General features: G+C 40.3%; 1 protein-coding gene across 2 annotated transcripts in view; it reads right to left on the bottom strand.

Moving 5' to 3' along the window:
* Window positions 1-1,885: 1,885 nt before the first annotated feature.
* ramp1 (receptor activity modifying protein 1) overlaps window positions 1,886-19,150 on the bottom strand; it is a 70,354-nt gene continuing 53,089 nt past the window's right edge. For both annotated transcript variants that reach the window (XM_039819167.1, XM_039819166.1), the window contains exon 3: window positions 1,886-3,734. In XM_039819167.1, coding sequence (XP_039675101.1) covers window positions 3,479-3,734 — 256 coding nt within the window. In that variant the 3' untranslated portion in view covers window positions 1,886-3,478. The remainder of the gene's footprint in view (window positions 3,735-19,150) is intronic.

A 19,150-nucleotide genomic window follows, 5' to 3' on the forward strand; every position in this document is an offset into this window, starting at 1 on the left:
GTCTCACGCACGCGTAGAACTTACTCTCAAGTCGGTGTCGCTTCAGTGTGTTCCGAGGCACTTTTTTGACCAACTTGGGGAGGCAGTCAGTCTGACTTCCTTTTCTGCCGAAGGTTAGCCATCGGGTTGGTGTGTCAGAGCCTTAACATGAAAGCACAAACCTTCAAGACTTAACTGGTAGATTCCCAAAACAATAGAAAATTATTAGGGCAGCGTACAACAGGCCTTGCATAACCACACACCTTGAATTTTTATCGGAGTGTCTATTTGCACCCCCGGTACAAATAGCCTCGGCCACACAGCTGCTATTCACAGCCTGTGATGTAACAACAAAAAAACGTTGCTCGCGTGCACCGAAATCATGGCGGACGTTCATCTTCCATGAAAGGAAGGAAAGTTTTGTCTCTAAAGTTTATAACAATTGAATTTCTAGCGGAGAATGGATACTACAGTTGCGCTTTCTGTCTTCAATGAAAGCATACAACCGTTAGTTTGTTAGTTAGTACCATGGTTAGTACCTATTTGTTGTATACAGTATGGTTACCTAGCAACCGAGACTTGAAGACACCAAGTGGTAAACCGTTGTATGACATCCTGTAAGAACTGCTAGTTGAGTGGTTAGAACACTGAGCTTTGGTCTGGGAGTTGGTAGTTCAATTCCCTGGTGAGGTGATTTTATTTTTTTCATTTTGGATTAGATAATTTGCATGCAATTGCGCAAGTCAGGGCCCGCGAACGCGGATTTTTTTTTGCAGGGTGGTAGGGGATGACTCATGAATATGCCTGCTCTGGTTGGGTTGGTTAGGTTTAGGCAAGAGGAGTGGGATTGGTTATGGTTAGGGTAAGAATGTCAGGGCGATAATATTCCAAAAAGGTGTAATACATGAGTAGTATGGATAACTGTGTGTAAATATATGCCAAGGTACTGTAAATGCACAGGGGTGCAAATAGCATACATTGATATTTGTACCAGACGGGGTATTAATAGAACACATTGCTGTGTGCACAGGCGGGGTACGAATAGCATTCATTTCTAATTTCACCAGGGTACGAATATCACTGCTAATTGTACCAGGGGTGCAAATAGCCTCACCCATATTTTATTATTAGGTCTGGGCACTGAAAGGACTCATTGTCCGCTATATAAAAAAAGGACTGGGCTGAGACAGCTAGAGTGAAATGTTCAACGCCATCAGAATTCACATTTACCCTAATGAACTTGTGACTTGATTTAAAACTTGGTCTGAATGACTTGACACATGAATGAGGTGACATGTGTCTTAGATGTGTCTCAAATGACTTGAGACTTTACTTGACACTTGAATTACACTTAAATGTCTGTCTTGTCTGTTAATGACATGGGACTTGACTTGGAATTATCTTGAAAGAGTTTACACTTGCCTTCTAGTAGTTGTCTCAAATGTCTTGAGACTTGACTTGGAATTGCCCCAAAAGACTTTTAGAGGACAAGTTAATCCTTTTCATCGCATAATAAGCAATTAAGAACATTGTGTGCTCTAATGGACTTCTGAGCTAATTTTACCATTGGTTTGTGATTCACGCTGACCGGTCCTCTGAGTGCACCAATACAAAGAATGTGGAGAGAGGAGAGTGAAAAGATTTAATTACATATGTCAATAATTCCTGCAGGTCACAAATCTGTGTGACATAAAAGCAGGAGGCCTTTGTTTTCTTTACACTTTACTAAACATAGTTTTTCCTTTCTCATATTTTTCACACTTTGGCAATTGACACGGGAGCTTGAACCCAGTGCATTCATTATGACTCAATGTTGTGCAGTACTAAGCCATGCATACATTATGGCAGGATTCTTGATTCATCCCTCTCAACTCATGAGAAATCAAAGTGATCAATCCCCAGCATATCAGACACATTAATCAGACGTTTTATTCAACTTATCTTCATGATTATAGATTTTAAAATTCAGTCATTAGAAGTCACTCCAACAGAAAATTAGACATTTCATAGCAAACGTTGCCCTCTGTTTTCCAAGAGCTTTTGGCACAAAGTACAGAGTACATGTTCAGGAAGTGTGGGTGTGCTTTTAAGTGTGTTTTTCTGACAGGCGGGCTACAGGTCAATGAATCTATAAAGGAAAGAGAGCATTCAAAAATATCAATGAGGAAACAGTTCACACAGCACACTCTACTGCATTTGGAGATCATAAATCAATATAAACCTATGATACACAAACTGTGCTTTAGGCAATATTTAGCAGAGATGTGCGTTGGCTAATCCATTGCTTTATGTTTTCTTTGTAGTTAGATTTGTGATTTTTCCACAGTGATTTTCTACTCTTTGTTCTCTTTTTCATTCTTGCAACATTTTCACATAAGTGCCTAAATTGGATGCAATCAATATGGTTATTGTCATGATAGAATCTTTCTATATGGTAACCAACATTGGTTAAAGGTGTTTGAGGGAGCAAAATCAGACAGAATGGGAGATTTTTTGGTTAATTGTCTGATGTCTCCAAACTACTGCATGTGTATGCTGGCCTTTAAAGTCTTTACTCTCAGCCACTTCCACCTTTGTGTCCGCTGGCATTTCTTCATTTTTGTTTCCTTGGTGATGGAGGATGGAAGCTGCAGAACACAACATCATCACAGCCCATCCAAATTGAGGCCTCAACCCCTGCCCAGTGACCGTCCTTTTCTGTGCCGTGCTGTATCTCACCTGTACTACATATCTGTGTGTGACACCATTAGCTGCTACATTTCTCCAGCTGTTCAGTTTGCATTATGCTATAGAAACATGTTTTTGTTTCCCATTCAGAGGAGAGAATGAGCTGCAGGTATGCCAAAGGTGAGGCAAGGGTGTCTGATATGAGCAGAGGAAAGGAAATGAAAACTAAAAGCATACATATTCTACTCCCACTAAGCCATATGCATCATTCAGAGTATATACAGTAGTTCAACTATAATGCACAACTGTTAAAATCACATATCTTTACATGGACACGCAAAATTTGCATCTGAGAGAAACAATTTCCTGTACTCTGGTTTGTTGTCTTGATTGTGTTACAAAGACATTCTGACAATCCACTGACAGATACATATTGTCATATTGTACATACTGTGTATATTTACAGTATATGTATATACTCATAAAATCTGAAATACCTGGGTTTCCTAACAGATGTCGAAGTAATTTTTTTCTTTTGTAACCTAGTGATAATGTAAAGCAGGTCTCCTGGAAAAGTTCAGCACTGCGTTTCATTCCCTTGTTTCTGTAGTAGGTAATAGTGGTATGACTTCCTGTATGACTTGTAACACACATCCAAAGTTTTTTTTAAAGCAGTTTCTGTGATTTTGATTATATTTACAATATTTTTCTATCAGTCACTATCCTGGTCCACATCAGATTCAGCTGATTCTGATTCAGATTCAGCTGATTCTGCTTCTCTTTGCTCTGTAAACCAAAGAAATTATTTCCCTGGCCCCGTCCCTTCCCCTCACTACACAATCCCCTCGCTGCGTTTGCTCCTCCACACCACCAGGGCCGTCATAAGGAGGGTGACCAGGACTGGTATTGCAATAAATGGACCCAGGATGCGATTTGGTGGGTCCTTGAGAAGCCGTCCAGACAATGAGCAGTCGTGGAAGTACTGCTTGTGGACTCGGATGAAGAACTCATCCACCAGCCTGTTGGGCCAGAAGCAATTCATCCTTAGCGCCCACAGGAACGTGCAGTTTGTCAGCTCGCCGTAGAGTCTGCATGTTGGTGACACAAAAAAAGAGAAAAAACAGTTACACAGTGAAGATCAACTGAACGTTGCCCACTACCCTAAGTTAATGTACTCTACAACTCAGAATTCTTGGTCATTTTTGAAACAATACTGCTTCATTTCAGCTTCTCATTTATTTCCAGTTCCTGCAGAATTTTCTAGCTGAAAGACAGCGGTCACTGGTGCGTTATTTTGGAACCCACGCAACTTCTAGGCAAGACCCGGCCTTCAATAGCATTCACACGCTACTATTGGCTGGGTGTCCATGCTTATGCAAGCTAACGGAACCCGATTTGTTCAGGTCCTATCCCCTGACCAGTCGGCTATCCTAACCTTAACTACTCAAGGTCAATGCCTAACCCCAAACCATCGGGCTGCTTCGTAGTGCGGGCCTTGCCTAGAAGTTTCGTGGGAACCATAATAACCCGTCACTGGCAGATTTGATCACCTATAGCTATCTAGCAAATTAAGCTAGAGCACCTGTCCTCCCCAATTTTTTGAGTCAGCACTATATATATATATATATATATATATATATATATATATATATATATATACACATATAAACTTAGCACAAAAAGTAAGGAAATTTGTTTTTGGTAGATTATTTCTCTGTGGTAACAATGCTTTTTGGAAATAAATCTTATACCATTGGAAAGCCTGTTTAGTTCCCTTTCAAATGGTGCCCCATTTGTAAGGAACATGCATTTGTGGGATGAGCAGCAGCGCTGAGTATGTGGGTTGCGCCCATGAAAAATTTGCCAAATCTTCTCTGCCAATACCAAACAGCTTATTCTGCCATTGACTTGCTTGGTGTTTGGTGGATTGGATGATTGAAGTTTGAAGAAACAAGACATATTGGCAATTTAACAATTTATTAATTTCACAAACAGGAGCCTCAGTAGCGTGTGGAAGAACCATACACAGCCACAACAGCCTGGCACCTCCTCCACATGCTGGTCACCAGCCTGGTCACACACTGCTGTGGGATGGCATCCCATTCTTCAACCAGCATTTGTCGCAAGTCAGCCAACGTGGTTGTGTTGGTCACTCTGGCATGAACAGCACACCCAAGCTGATCCCACAAGTGTTCAATGGGGTTGATGTCAGGACTGCTGGCTGCCATCCTCTCCACTCCCACATTCTGGAGGTAGTCTCTGATAAACCCTGCCCTGTGGGGGCGAGCGTTGTCATCTTGGAGGATAGAGTTCAGTCCCAGACTGTGGAGATATGGGATTGCCACTGGTTGCAGAATCTCCTCTCTATATCTCTCTGCATTGAGATTGCCTCCAATGATGACAAGCCTTGTTTTTCCAGTGAGGGAGATGCCGCCCCACACCATCACACTGCCTCCACCAAAAGGTGTTAACTCTATCGGTGCAGCAACCAGCATAGCATTCTCCGTGTCTTCTCCACACTTTGACCCTACAATCCAACTGCCATAGGCAGAATCATCCAATCCACCAAACACCAAGCGAGTCAGTGGCAGAATAAGCTGTTTGGCACTGGCAAAGAAGATTTGGCAAATTTTTCATGGGCGCAACCCACATACTCGCTGCTGCTCATCCCACAAATGCATGTTCCTTACAAATGGGGCACCATTTGAAAGGGAACTAAACAGGCTTTCCAACGGTATAAGATTTATTGCCAAAAAGCATTTTTACCACAGAGAAATAATCTACCAAACCTAAATTTCCTTTTGTGCTAAGTTTATATATATATATATATATATATATATATATATATATATATATATACTCTACAGTACTCTCTATATACTCTACAGTGCATCAAACTAAAGAAATCCAATAAAAAAACAGCAACAAAGGACTTAAGCTGGGAATGCGGCTGTTGTCAGTACGGTGCTTATCATTTTAAATGTTTGTGTCACAAAATGGCAAGTGATGGTCATGTAGCTTAATTTGTGGTAATACTCTGTCCAGATATCCGTTGTCATTCCGATCGAAATTCACCTCAGTCAGAATGTCATTTAGCTGCTCAACCAGCTTTGTGCGTTTCTCTGTTGCCAGCTCACGGCACCGTTTTGACACAGTGGTGGGGTCAGGCAGTACGTCCTGTGCTGCCACTGAACCATATGTAGCACTGACGTTAATAAGCTGCTGGTCCAACTCAATGAAACCCCCTCCTTCAATGGAACGAAATGGCCTTATGTCTATGTCAGTTTTTGTTTGGCCGGCTGAGGGATTTTTCTTGAGGTACTAACAAAGGCAGTGATGCTCGGCTGCTGCAGCAGTAGCCTAGGTGACTTAAAAACTTTATCCACATGACGCTGCAGGGCGGAATTCCTGGTCCTCTTGCTGTCATATTTCATGACAACTTCGCAACCCCTACATTGAACATAACCAACAGGTTCATCACTATCGGCCTTGACAACAATAGAAATACAGTAGACTTTCCCTCATTTTCGGTGGTTTTAAAATCTCCTGAGGCCAACTTCTTTTTAACGTCTTCCATTGTTGCGCTGAGCGCTCAATGTGCTGCGGCTAGAGTGCGGAACGGGCCACACTTTTCTGTCCGCGTCCGACAGAGCAGTAACCGAGCCCGAGCCCGACAGGCATTAAGATATTTATGTCCGAGCCCGACCCGAGCCCGACACAGTTCAAATCAAATTTTTTTCTCATACTAATGACACATGTACGTTTGTTTGTGTGGGAAGCCCACTTTTATGTCAACAGATGAGCGCATCAGCGCACACGGGGCAACAAGTGCACCTTAATAAGCTGTTTAATTTAAGATGTTCAATGCCTTATCGTGCTGATGTGACCAAGCCCGACCTGAACCCGAACATCATTTCTAAATATCTGTCAAAACCTGGCCCGGCCCGTCTGGTTTTCCGCAATCCGCACACAGGAAGACGGATGTCATTACACATTAACATTACACATACTCAACTGACCCAGTGTTAATATAAGAATATCAATTAGAGCAACACATAATGCAATGCATTATACTTAATATCCAAACACTGTCTCTAGTGTAGAATATCTGCTCCTCTCTGAACTTCCCAGCTTAGATTTAACATGTTTGTTTACTATTCTAACAGCTTTTGATGATGCATCCCAACAGAAAGTCTTTCTTTGTGGAACTTTAGATGTAAACAGCTCATGGCTGGTTGGCATGGGACCAGAGCTGCAGAGCACTGGGGTTGCTTCGGGTGGCACTCTGTCTGGGTGTGTACTTCCTTTCTCTGTTTCCTTCTTTGAAGTTTTACAAATCAGTCGTGGAGGAAAGAAATGCTGGTCTAATGAGCACTAAGGGTCTCCGGAGATGTTTATGAGTCACCGAGTGAAAGAAGTCACAGCAGAGTTGAGGCAGTGTACACAAAGAGATGTAGTGAGAGAGAGACTGTATGTGTGTGTGCGGAATGTAGTCCACTATGTAATTTCTATTAGTAACTATTCCAATTCCTTACAGAGTACACAGTTTATTCAGAGTCAGTACTGGTTAAACTAATGTTTGAAGAAATATTATATGCTGGGGTTTGAGCTCTATCTTAACTTGGCCTTTGTCCTGTGACCTAGACATAAAGTACTGTGCCAATTTATTTTTAACTATTCACCCACTATGGTATAACCCAACACTATATTTCTGTGAGGCCACAGGGTAAGTGTGTGTGCAAGTAGTTTTTAGGCGGGAGGAACATGCTTGTATGTATTATGTATGTATTGCCCATCATGTATGTATACATTTTCTTCCAATTAATAGGGAATAAAGACAGGGGTAAGACACAGAAACAAAAAAAGAGACGGTCAGGAGGAGTGTGTGAATTTGAATTCCCATTGTATTATTTTTTCTTGGTAATAGTTTCTAGTTAATTATCATGAATTCATGCATGACGTCATGCATGAAAAAGCATGAATTCATTCAGGTAGTATGAACTTCCAGTAATGTGGAGGATTAATAGTAACTCATGTCATGTCTTTCAATTCTGATTCTGGTTTATTGATGAGGTCTTAATAGGTAAATCTGTAGTTAAAGTGACATGCCAAAAAAACTGAGTAGTCACAGCAGTGTACATTTATTCTGATGAACTGTAGTGTTGTAATCATGATTAACTAAACCTTACTTCTTCATGTTTATGGCCCTTCGAATAAAGGGCTGACCTGGTCCATCTATAACATTGATAAATAATATATGCTTAATGGTGGCATTATGCAGCAATCATCTTTGTGACCCCTCAAACATTTGTTTTGTCAAGAAATTATATATATATATATATATATATATATATATATATATATATATATATATACTGTATATATCTTCTACTTGGGTGAGCATTGTTCTCCCTTAGTTGATGCACTAATGAACTGTTCCTGCATTAAGTGCATGCATGATATACTATTAATCCTGTACATTACTGATAGTTCATGAAGTCCTACATGAATGAATTCATGCCTTTTCATACATGAAGTCCTGATAATTCATATACCCTTACCATAAAGTGTTGCCCTTTTCTTCTTACTGAAAGTAAGTACACACTGTCATGTTGGCATCCAGAGCTGCTCTCCATCCTAACATTAAGTGCCATCATTAATTGTATTACCACATATAGTGTAGCTTTAATTTGAAAAAAGGGAGTGCAACTTGAGGATTAGAAGTGTCAGTAGTGTTGATACTGAGACACCGAGCAGTTTGCATCTTTTACAGTGTAATACAAATTTCGAATGAAACCGGTTTCAATCAGCTCAGTGATGGAGACTCCAAAAAACAGTATATTTTCTTTGTTTCTTTGTGTGAATCAATAAACAGCAACAACTGCAGAGTGGTAACAGGGTTACTGCCGGCTGCTGCAGGTGCAGTGACATTCCAGATGTGCACAGTTCAAAATGGTCCAATTTGTTCATGTGAGCAGGAGCAGCATTGCCAGAGTAGTCTATTCCAAATGGGATTTGCCATCTCAGTTTAAACCTCGGGACGGAGAAGAGAAGATTTACATAAAATGGCTCGTCTTATTTAGACAAAGAAACGGGGCAGCTCCACACAGGGTTTGCTATTCTAAACAGTAACAGAGTTTCTTGCTCTGGCTCCCATTTAAAACCACTTTAGATGATCCTTCTGATAATCATATGCTGGTCTTCTTCAGTAGGCATTCCTGTTTAAAGGTTAAAGCATTCTCTCAAGTCAAAAGTAGGGAGGCGGATCAGAAAAGAAATGGAGAACTCATGAAGCTCACTGCAAGAAAAAAAAACAGAGTTGGAGCGAAGGCGTACAGTATCTACTCTTTCACCAAAGGGCGGCCTCAACATAGATGAATTTGGGGTGATGACGTTCCATTTCTGTAAGACAACATTCAAAACCCAGTTCCAAGATGACAATCCATGCGAGGGAAATCAGCTCATATAGTGTGTCAGTGTTTATCAGGAAACTCAATTTCTTTGTGATCCTTTGAACACATGCACTCTCCATAGCCTGCCACAAGCAGAATCCTGAGGATTGTGACACTGCATCCTCCTTCAAGTATTATGCAACCGTTTGTATAGCCCAATGCACACTCATGAACGTTACTTTTTTGACTGGACTAGACATCCACAAGGGTTTATAAGAAACAGAATAAGTATATCTACTGTAGCTGTCTGTTTGAGTACTTAACTGCCTGCATATGTGTTCTGCCGTTGTGAGTGCAGTTTTGTTCAGTTTGTCACTTTGCCAGCAGAGTTGTCAGACTGCATGCGTGGTCACGACTGTGCGTGACTGTGTGCCCACTCACACGTCAAGTGTTTTTCGATTATGTTTTTTTTTTACATCTTAACAAGTGTGTGGGAGATGAAGTATGCGATATTAGCATGCAATGTTAAAGAGTTTGAGCCTGTGAAATGATGTTTGGAAATGATTTGACAGCCTGTGTTCGTATATCACCCGTGAGCACATGAAAAATGAATCTTATGATTTTCAGGTTGGTATCTTAATGTGTAAACATGTAAATAAAGTATTTTCACAGAAATGATATGTGTGTAGAGAGAAAATCAACTCATAATCAGCTCATAATGTAAAGGCGAGGGAAAGAAATAAGATTTTTTAAGAAATAAAGAGATGCAGACATGCAGATGCAAAGTGAGATACAGACAGCCTAACTGACTATATGCAACACATCCTCCTACCTAAACCAGGTCAATTTTCAAAGACTCCCAAAACAACACAACCGTTCTATTTACTGTCGCACGGTGGCATTAGGCTCCCCAAATGACACATACGACCAGTGATGCCAACTCTTTTCCAATGTAAGTAGCTAGCACTAGCTCAAAAAGTCGCTAAAAGTCGCCTGATGATGTCATACGCTTATTTGCATTAGTTAGCTTAGTGGCTCTATTGGCTGACTTCCTGCTTCTGACTGTGCAAGACGAGATGGTGCTGTTGGCAGCATGCTTGGAAATGAATTAAAAATACAATCTATAATTCCGTCAGTTTCAATAGGGCCTCCGCCGTTTTCGGTGCTCGGGCCCTAATAATGCTTTTCCCCTGACGGTCTGAAGTCGCTAAATTTGTTTTCGCTAGCTGCTTTTTAGAAAAAAAGGTGGAAAGAGGGTCTGAAAAGTCACTAAATCTAGCAAGAAAGTTTACAAGTTGGCAAGACTGCATTTGACCGCTGTATTTACTGCCACAGTTTAATCATGTAACCATAGTCTTGTGACCATTTGATTTAACATAACGGCCACAGTTTTAAACACGTGGTAAATGTTGTGAAATAGAACAAGTTAAGTTTAGGCAAAAAAAGTACTTAGAGTTAGTAAAACATCAGGGATTGGCTTAAAATGAGTCACATAAAATAAAAATAAAATCACAGTTAGCTTTTAGTTTTCCACAGGACACTTATCCCAGTCTCCTGAGTGAAAGTCCTGTGTTTGTTTGACCCATCCACTCCCCTAACCTGCTCCAGGGACTTGAGAAATGAGGCAGGACTGTTCCATTATTCCACTGACTGGCGGTAAGGTGGACAGGTATGACGGTAGATGGATGGGGGCTACTTATTCAGGTAATATTGCAAAATATATAATAAATGATGTCATGTAGCATGCAATAAATAACAAGGAAGTTATGTTGTTGTTGGAAAGTTAGGATGTGGCCAAGAACAAGAACAACAAGTTTTTGGTGCAGATCCAGATGCAGTTTAAAACAATTTATGCAAGTTCAAAATAACAAAATTCACCCACCCACCCACACACACACACACACACACACACACAGAAAACCTCCTCTCAGTCTCAAAGCTTGAGCTTAAGTGGAGAAGTAATTTCCTGCAAAAACCTTTAACTCAATTTGAAATGAAGTTTTTAAAATGGACTAATATCATGCTGTCACCTTCTATCCTCTGCTTGCTTTTAAAGTGTAATATTGAAAAGTCTGTAAAAGGAAAATGTCATTTGGGAAACTCACTCAAAGTCTAGCATTGATGTTTTGTTTGCTATTGCCCTTCTGACAACCTCTGAGTCATATTATATTTACGAGCGGTTGATATTTAGCGGTGTTAAACCTCTCTTCGAAATTACCATCAGAGTGGCAAACATCTGCAAGCATCATGCTGTGCTGTTCAGACCGACCTCAACCTTGTGTGGGCTGGCAACACAGGGCGTTCCGGCAAAAAAAAACTGGAAACGAGCTCAACTTTTGCTGCAAATACCTGCAAGGACACATTCCTGGTAGATCACTTTGCAACATTGAATAGCATGTTTCTACATTTACTGTAATTGATCGCAGGTCATAATACCACAGCTACCTTTGCATAGAAATATTATTGAAAATGAAGACCGGTATACTATTCTGTCAAGTGGAAGTACCTTCAGTCACTCAGAGAAACCAGCTCCATTATGATCAACACGAGTCCAATCACAGCTCTGAGGAAATATTCAGCCTGATCTCACAGAAATAGGTGAAAAGAGTACGACGAGTTCTTTTTGAATCTAGTGCTATTAGTAATTTATCTCTTCAACTTGTTAATAACCTGTCTGAAAAACAGACACATTGGACGTTTTAATAGGTGTACACATTAAAACATTGCTATGATGCCATAATGAAAATAAAATCTACCATACTTAAACAGAAGTACACAAGAATCAAATGAACAGTTCAGTCTTTTTAAAGACCAAATGAAATTTTTTTTACATCCCTTGTTATGAGGAAACCAACGATGTCAGCTTGTGACCAATTCATGGACTATTCACATATAGTACGGATAAGACACAAAACACTGCAGATCGTCTTGATCAACAGTGATACTGTCATCACACCTTTTGTTCATTATAGCTGAGGAGAACATCTGGTAAGAAAGAGATCCCTGAGAGAAAATGGGTCATAAAGCATTGAATAAATGCAGCCAAAGCTGGAAAAAGGAAACAATAAAAGACCTACAGAGATAAATCTGTTGAAGATTAAAGACTGTCATATTACACAAAGATACGAATCTATGCTGACTTTGTTTCAACTCAAAATTTCGTAACATGACTTAATGTCACTGTTCATCTCCCCGTCCTGTAATATTAAACCACGTGTTATCGCCTTAATCTCATTTCAGTATTTTGAGCCATGAAATCCCTTCTTCATCACTATCATTTACTGTTGAGAAATTTTCTGTCATGCAGCTTGGAGAGATCACCTCAGAACAGAAAGGGAGAGATTCCTCCCTCTGAAAACAAAGAAAAAAACAGAAAAAAACAGGCCGAACTGTCACTACTGAGCACATCAGACAATGTGCAAATGTTCTGCTTTTTCATTCTACTTTGTTATTCTGCTTACCTCCCGCATCGCTTTTCCTCTGGGGGAGATTGAACATCTGAGTTTGTGCACAAGTGTGTGTGTGTGTGTATGTGTGTGTGCACGCAACTCTTTCTATTTCCAGCATGAGAGAAAAAGTGATAAAATATTTTGCAAAGTTTGAAAGATGCTTTTTTTTTTCAAAAGATGTGGCAGTTTCTAGGCCCCAAAATACACAGACACCACACATACACACAGAAACGCACGCACGCACACACACACACTCTCACACACATTTTATTCGTTTTTTGAGTGAGGAAGGGCTGGACTATATTTATTTATGAAAATATCCCATATGTAAAAGATGAAGGACAGAGGGAGCTGGTTCAGGCAGAGGCATGCTGCTTTACGTAGTTTGATCTGTTGACTGAAGAGCAAAGTGTGAATAAATAAAACCTGGATAATGAATAAATAAAAGCAACACAGAGAGAAGCTGCTCCAGGGACTTGAGAAATGAGGCAGGACTGTACCATTATTCCACTGACTGGCGCTCACAGAGACGGGCGTGTAAGGTGGACAGGTATGACGGTAGATGGATGGGGGCTACTTATTCAGGTAATATTGCAAAATATATAATAAATGATGTCATGTAGCATGCAATAAATAACAAGGAAGTTATGTTGTTGTTGGAAAGTTAGGATGTGGCCAAGAACAAGAACAACAAGTTTTTGGTGAAGATCCAGATGCAGTTTAAAACAATTTAGACATTTGCTAAGTTCAAAATAACAAAATTCATCCACCCCACACACACACACACACACACACACACACACACACACACACACACACACACACACACACACACACACACACACACACACACACACACACACACAAACACACACGCATATGCTCTTCTCTCTGTCACTTTTCTTCTCTCTCCTTCTGTATGTGTTTCAAATTAGTCAATATCAGAATGTGAACAGATGGAGCTCAGTGTGTGCTGCCGTTTGTTTTTTACATGTGTGTACTTGTGTAATAATTGCACTTGTACTGTTATGTGTAGTGTGTGTTTTATGTGTTTTTATACCAGGGTATAATTTTGCTCCTGTGACTCTGTGTGTGTGTGTACTTATGTGTGTGTGAATGTTTGTTCTGTCTGTACTGAAACCTGGACACATACACCAACACAGATGCTACGGCACGGCCGTTTACAGTAAAACAAGTATTTACGAATGCAGACCTTCTGGTGCTGCTGTCCAAAACACAGACAGAAGTTCAAACTGTCAAACAACAAGCATGAAAGCCGTCAAGGACCATGATGCATGTCTGCATTTACAGTAATGTCAGTGACTCGCTTCCAGAGCTAAAAAGTAAAACAGTCCAGAGCCCCACGAAAGCACTTTAAGGTTAACATGATGGCAAAATCCATCTTACAAACCTTCTTAACCATAAGAGGTTTTTTCCCAAAAGCATCGTAACTGAAGATGAACAGCTGCCTCCTAACCACTGTAGAAGGCTAAGAGCATCTTAAGAAGCTCTTGAACCTGCGATGGGAACCAAAACGGACATGATATATTTACGTTTTTATTGTTTTTGTTAATTTTGAAGTCTACACTTTTATCATGAATTATCAGAGTTTTTTTGGTAAGTCATGATGGGATATTTTCAGTTTCTGTATCTTCTATTTGCTTTCTATTTATGCTGCCACTTTTAAAAAATATTAAGCTTTTTTTCTTTTTCCATTGAAAGTCAATGGAGCAATCTTTAAATCCTTTTCAGTCTTCTTCCAATTCTAAATGCTACTCCTCCTACATACCTTCACCTACAGATGTCATTCAAACTTTAAACTATTCATAAAACCTTCAGCTACTAGAACACAATTCAGCTTTTTTGTATCTTTTAAGTTTAGTGCTTCTTTCAGGCTTTAACATGTCTATGTTACAACCTGATCTCACAGAATTCCGTGAAATGAACACAGCCCCTTAACTCAACTCGAAATCGGTGGCAGTTTCACAGACTCACAAAAAATTCTGTGATGGGCCCACGGAAGAATTCTGTGAAATGAACACGGCCCCTTAAGTTAAGGAAAAGGTCGTGGGTGGACTTACATTTCCATGACATGCGGGACAACAACGGGACGGTTGGGTTTAGGAAAAGAAGAACGGGACGGTTGGGTTTAGGAAAAGAAGACCAGGACGGTTGGGTTTAGGAAAAGAAGAACAGGACGGTTGAGTTTAGGGTTAGGGTTAGGGGTTAGGGTAGGGTTAGGGTTAGGGTTAGGGGTTATATGCCATCACCACATATAATTCTGTGAGACCAGGCTGTTTTTGACATACTATACCATGACTATTTTTTTATCACTTTTTTTCGATAAACTATAATATGATGTTATCACTTTTTTTTTAACATACATATACCACGGGCAGTGGTGGCCTAAAGGTTAGAGACGCGAGCTTGTGACCGGGAGGTCGTCGGTTCAATCCCCAGACCGACAGGATAAAATGTGGGGGGGGGAAAGTGAAAGAACAGCGCTTGTCCCTCCCTCATTACCACCACTGAGGTGCCCTTGAGCAAGGCCCTTAACCCCAACTGCTCCAATGGAGCTGCTCAGTGGCCAGCAGATCAGACTATGGTTGTACTGGGCAGCTTCCAGGTATAAATGTTTGAATGTGATCCTGCAAAAGAGAGGCTACCTCTCAGTGAACCTTCCCTGAATAAATAAAGGTAAAAAGAAATGACTTTTTTTTGCACTTAAAATATTCCTTTTGTTTAATACATTATTGGTATTATTCAACATGTCAATGTTTGTCAATGTTTGTCAATGTTTGTCAATGACATTGTCAATGTTGACAATGTCTGTCAATAAAATTCATACTAATTAAAAACATTCCCACTTTTCCAACTATTCTAACTCATTACTCCACCTTCTTCTTATGCAATTATGCCATCAATCTAGTTTAGCTATAGCAATTTAGCTTTAGCATTTTCTGCAGGAAATGCAGTTTCTAGAATGCAGTTTAGTTTTTGAGAATCATTTTTAGAAGACAGGGCTGATTTACTGCACATTAAAGGTTCCCTGTAGATTGTTGACATCTAGTAAGAACAAGACTGCTAACAATGCTGGATTTCAAATATGTAAAAAAAAGTTCAAAGGACAAGGTTCTGGAGTGAAACTCTGAATGTAAACATAATTTCATAAACATCTGCACAACAGCCTTATGAAAATCTGGCCCTTACCTTCCTAAGGCCTACGATATTTGTTAGTTAGACAATATTTTGTTTGTAACTTTAACCATGTGTTTATGCTTTTGTGTTTATGTTTTGCAACTCTTTTCTTGTATCAAGAGCACTTTTCTGAAAAATGTGTACGGTAAGACCGGGGCGAAGCACAACATTCTGGGCCCTGTAGAAAGGCATTTTCTATGGGCCCTTCCCCACATCCACAGCTATTCATTCTAGCATCTTTTTGGGCCCTCCTCACTAGGGGTGGGGGATAAGGACAAAAAATAATATCTTGATATTTTTAACGATAACGATAATTAGACGATATCCTTTAAAAATGTGTTTTTAAAAGTCAGAGTTACTTAATAACTGATGATAATGGCCACAATATTGAATGACAACTGTTCTTATTTATTTTCTTTAAAATGTAAGTATTCAAGATAAAAAAATTCAAAGACATACAAAATACTAATACTATACTAATACTAATTGAACTAGTGTAGGAACATTGAACTCTGAGTACACATTCAGTTGTACACCTCTGCTGTAATGTAAATTGTGCAGCATACAAGCAAGATGAAATCATAATAATAAACAAAGGGCTTTGTTCTGTAACATATTGCACACAGCCATGTCCTTATTGGAAGCAGTCCTGGAGCTGGGATAGGGCCGTGTCAGGCCAGGTTCTGATAGTCCTTCTACTTGGCTGTATAGTCCTTCTGACCGGGATTTATGCTGGGATCAGGAGTAGTTGGATGTGACCTGACTGGCCCAGGTGAGGGAGAGGAGCAGTTCTGTGTGCTTTCTTGATCTTAGAGTATACATGGTCTAGTGTGTTCTTCCCTCTAGTAGCACAATCTACATGCTGGAAAAAAGCTGAGGAATACAGACTTTAAGGACGCCTTGTTTAAGTCCCCTGCTACAATATTTATCCCCCCCCCGCGCTGCAGTTTGTTCACTATGGTTAGCAGTGAGCCAAACTTGTAGCATTGGGGGCTATGTGGACGGTAGTGTGCTGTTTTCGTGGTAAATAAAATGGCTTGTATATTACCGACAGGGTTTCCAGGTCAGGTGAGCAGTGCTGGGCAACGATCCTGCTGTAGGTACGGCTGTGTTGTATCGTATTCCTGTATTGATTAGTTCAGTGTGGCTGTACTTGTATAAATGTACACCGAGAGGAGAGCTAGTAGCCGCTGCACAATAGCGCGCCGCCATCTTTGTTGACATAAGTGAATGTGTAGCGTTCCAATGCGTGATTTGAAGTGTTTTTTTCTAAGTAATTTAAATACTCGATAATGTCAATTTGCACATCGTTAACACAACAATGACAATATTATTGTATACGATATATATCGCCCACCCCCTACTCCTCACATGAGGGCCCTGGGTACTCAGTCCCCTTTTTCCCCCCAGTCCGACACCCCTGCTGTAGGTCTCCAATGAATGAATTTCCGACTGTAGAAGGTACTATTACAAGACATTTAAAAAAGAAGAACAAAAACACTGCAGTGGAACTGCCTGAAACCTGTGACCACTTCTGTATGGTGCAATGGCAACGGTGCACAATGAGAGGAAGAAAGCTCATCCCGAATTCCTCTCCTGCTTCCACTGAAACCCAGCGGGACCAATGAGTCGTGAAAAGTGAATGTTTGCAGTATTGATGCAAAGGCTCACAATAGGGAGATGGCTTAATTAGAGCAGGGAAAGACCTTTTCTTGTGTTTCCGAGTATATATACTCAGTTCTACATCAAATTTGAGCTTTACTTAAAGACGACGTTGTGTGCAAATGCCAATTTACTAAAAGCTAATAATACAGGAGGACAACGATTATAAAGAATTGGGCTTCTTACAACAAAGGCAGAGGAAAGGAGATGCAATATTTGTTCCAGAGAAGGAACAAGAACAAATGCAAAGGTTTCTCCTTTCCAGCAGCAGAAGGGGAGCATGGATGTGGAAAGAAATGCATGCCAGTCAGTTTGATGATCTTCAAACGGTTGACTACGTTTATCAAACTTGGATACAAATGAAAAACCTCCCTAACTGGGGCAAACATTCAAATCATTGTCCCAATGCTGTTAAAGAAGCATTGCGTAACAGCTGCTGCAGCAGCGCGACAATCCAGCCAATGCTGGATGTAATCCAGTCATTATAGCTGGAAAAACATACGGCAATCCATTTCTAATCACCCACTAATCAGCCGTTTAATCACAGAGCTCCGCAGACGAACTTCAATTAGCTTTCCACACTGCTGAGCTCATTTTTCTGGCCTGGATTCGCATGTAACCCCGATGTGAGCTCACTCACAAAAGGTTTTTTAAATTATTACAGTCGGCTGACAGGCATGCATGACTGACTGACTAAAATATCCCCCAACAGTCACCCATAAAGCATGCCCTTGTAAAACCAAGAAACAGCGCTATTTTTAAACTAAGAGCCTGCGGTATGAAAAACAGAGACAAGGGCAAAGGGAGAGAATTACACCTTAATGAGAATTAATCAAAAACATGAATTCCATCTTCGGATTTATTGGGCAAACTATTCTGCTGTGTTCTGATCCTGCATAAGGTGCTGAGAACAAACTGATGTTAAAGAATGACTTAGTTAACAAGGTCACCAAAACCATATAGCATCTTTTTTTCTCTATATGAAAGGAGCATTTCATACTGTAAAAATGAGAAAATTAAGACTTGTATCTAGCGAGCATGTATCTAAGTTACGTTATTAATCAGAAGAAAAATATGTACTTTTTGGAACTTCTTTTAAAATATTTTAATAAAATATCTTCTTGGAGAATATGTCTGTAATTGGTTTGTTTACTCAGGAAATGAAAACTAAATTGAAAGAAAGCTAAAGTTGTTTTGCCGTGTTTATGAATATGCATAATGCTGGAGGAGTTTGTTTGTGTGTGTGTGTGTGTGTGTGTGTGTGTGTGCGTGCGTGCGTGTGTGTGTGTTGGAAACCTACGCTGAGCTACTTCCACACTGAATAAAGTAATGTACTAATGTGCCACAATAACCCTACTAACCCAACAGGCAGAGCGGATAGACGAGTATATACAGCCCACAGGGTCTTGTGTTACTGAGGTTGGCAGATGGATTGACTAAAGCATAGGCCCCCCATACATATTTATAATGAGAAAGAGATGAAGGGCAGCTAAACTCCCTCCCCCAATCAAATGCAGGTTGGTCAATGTAGACATTGGCTTGCTGAGCAAGATAATACACTAACACTGTCTGTCCTTGTAAGCTACAGTTATTAGCAAATTTGGGTTACATTGGTTACAGATATAATGAGCCGAACAAGTTGTCAGTCGTCGGGGCGAGAACACTGTGCTTTACTACGCTGTGACACACTACGTGGGAATTTTACTAATTAAGTGGCCGTTCGATGAAATTTTGACATAGGTCAACCTTCCTGCTCAGCTGTCAATCAAACATACAGGGCCCACTCAGAGGCTTACAGGATAA

Source organism: Perca fluviatilis, chromosome 12 (genome assembly GCF_010015445.1).
Source record: "Perca fluviatilis chromosome 12, GENO_Pfluv_1.0, whole genome shotgun sequence".
Taxonomy (NCBI): Eukaryota; Metazoa; Chordata; class Actinopteri; order Perciformes; family Percidae; genus Perca; species Perca fluviatilis.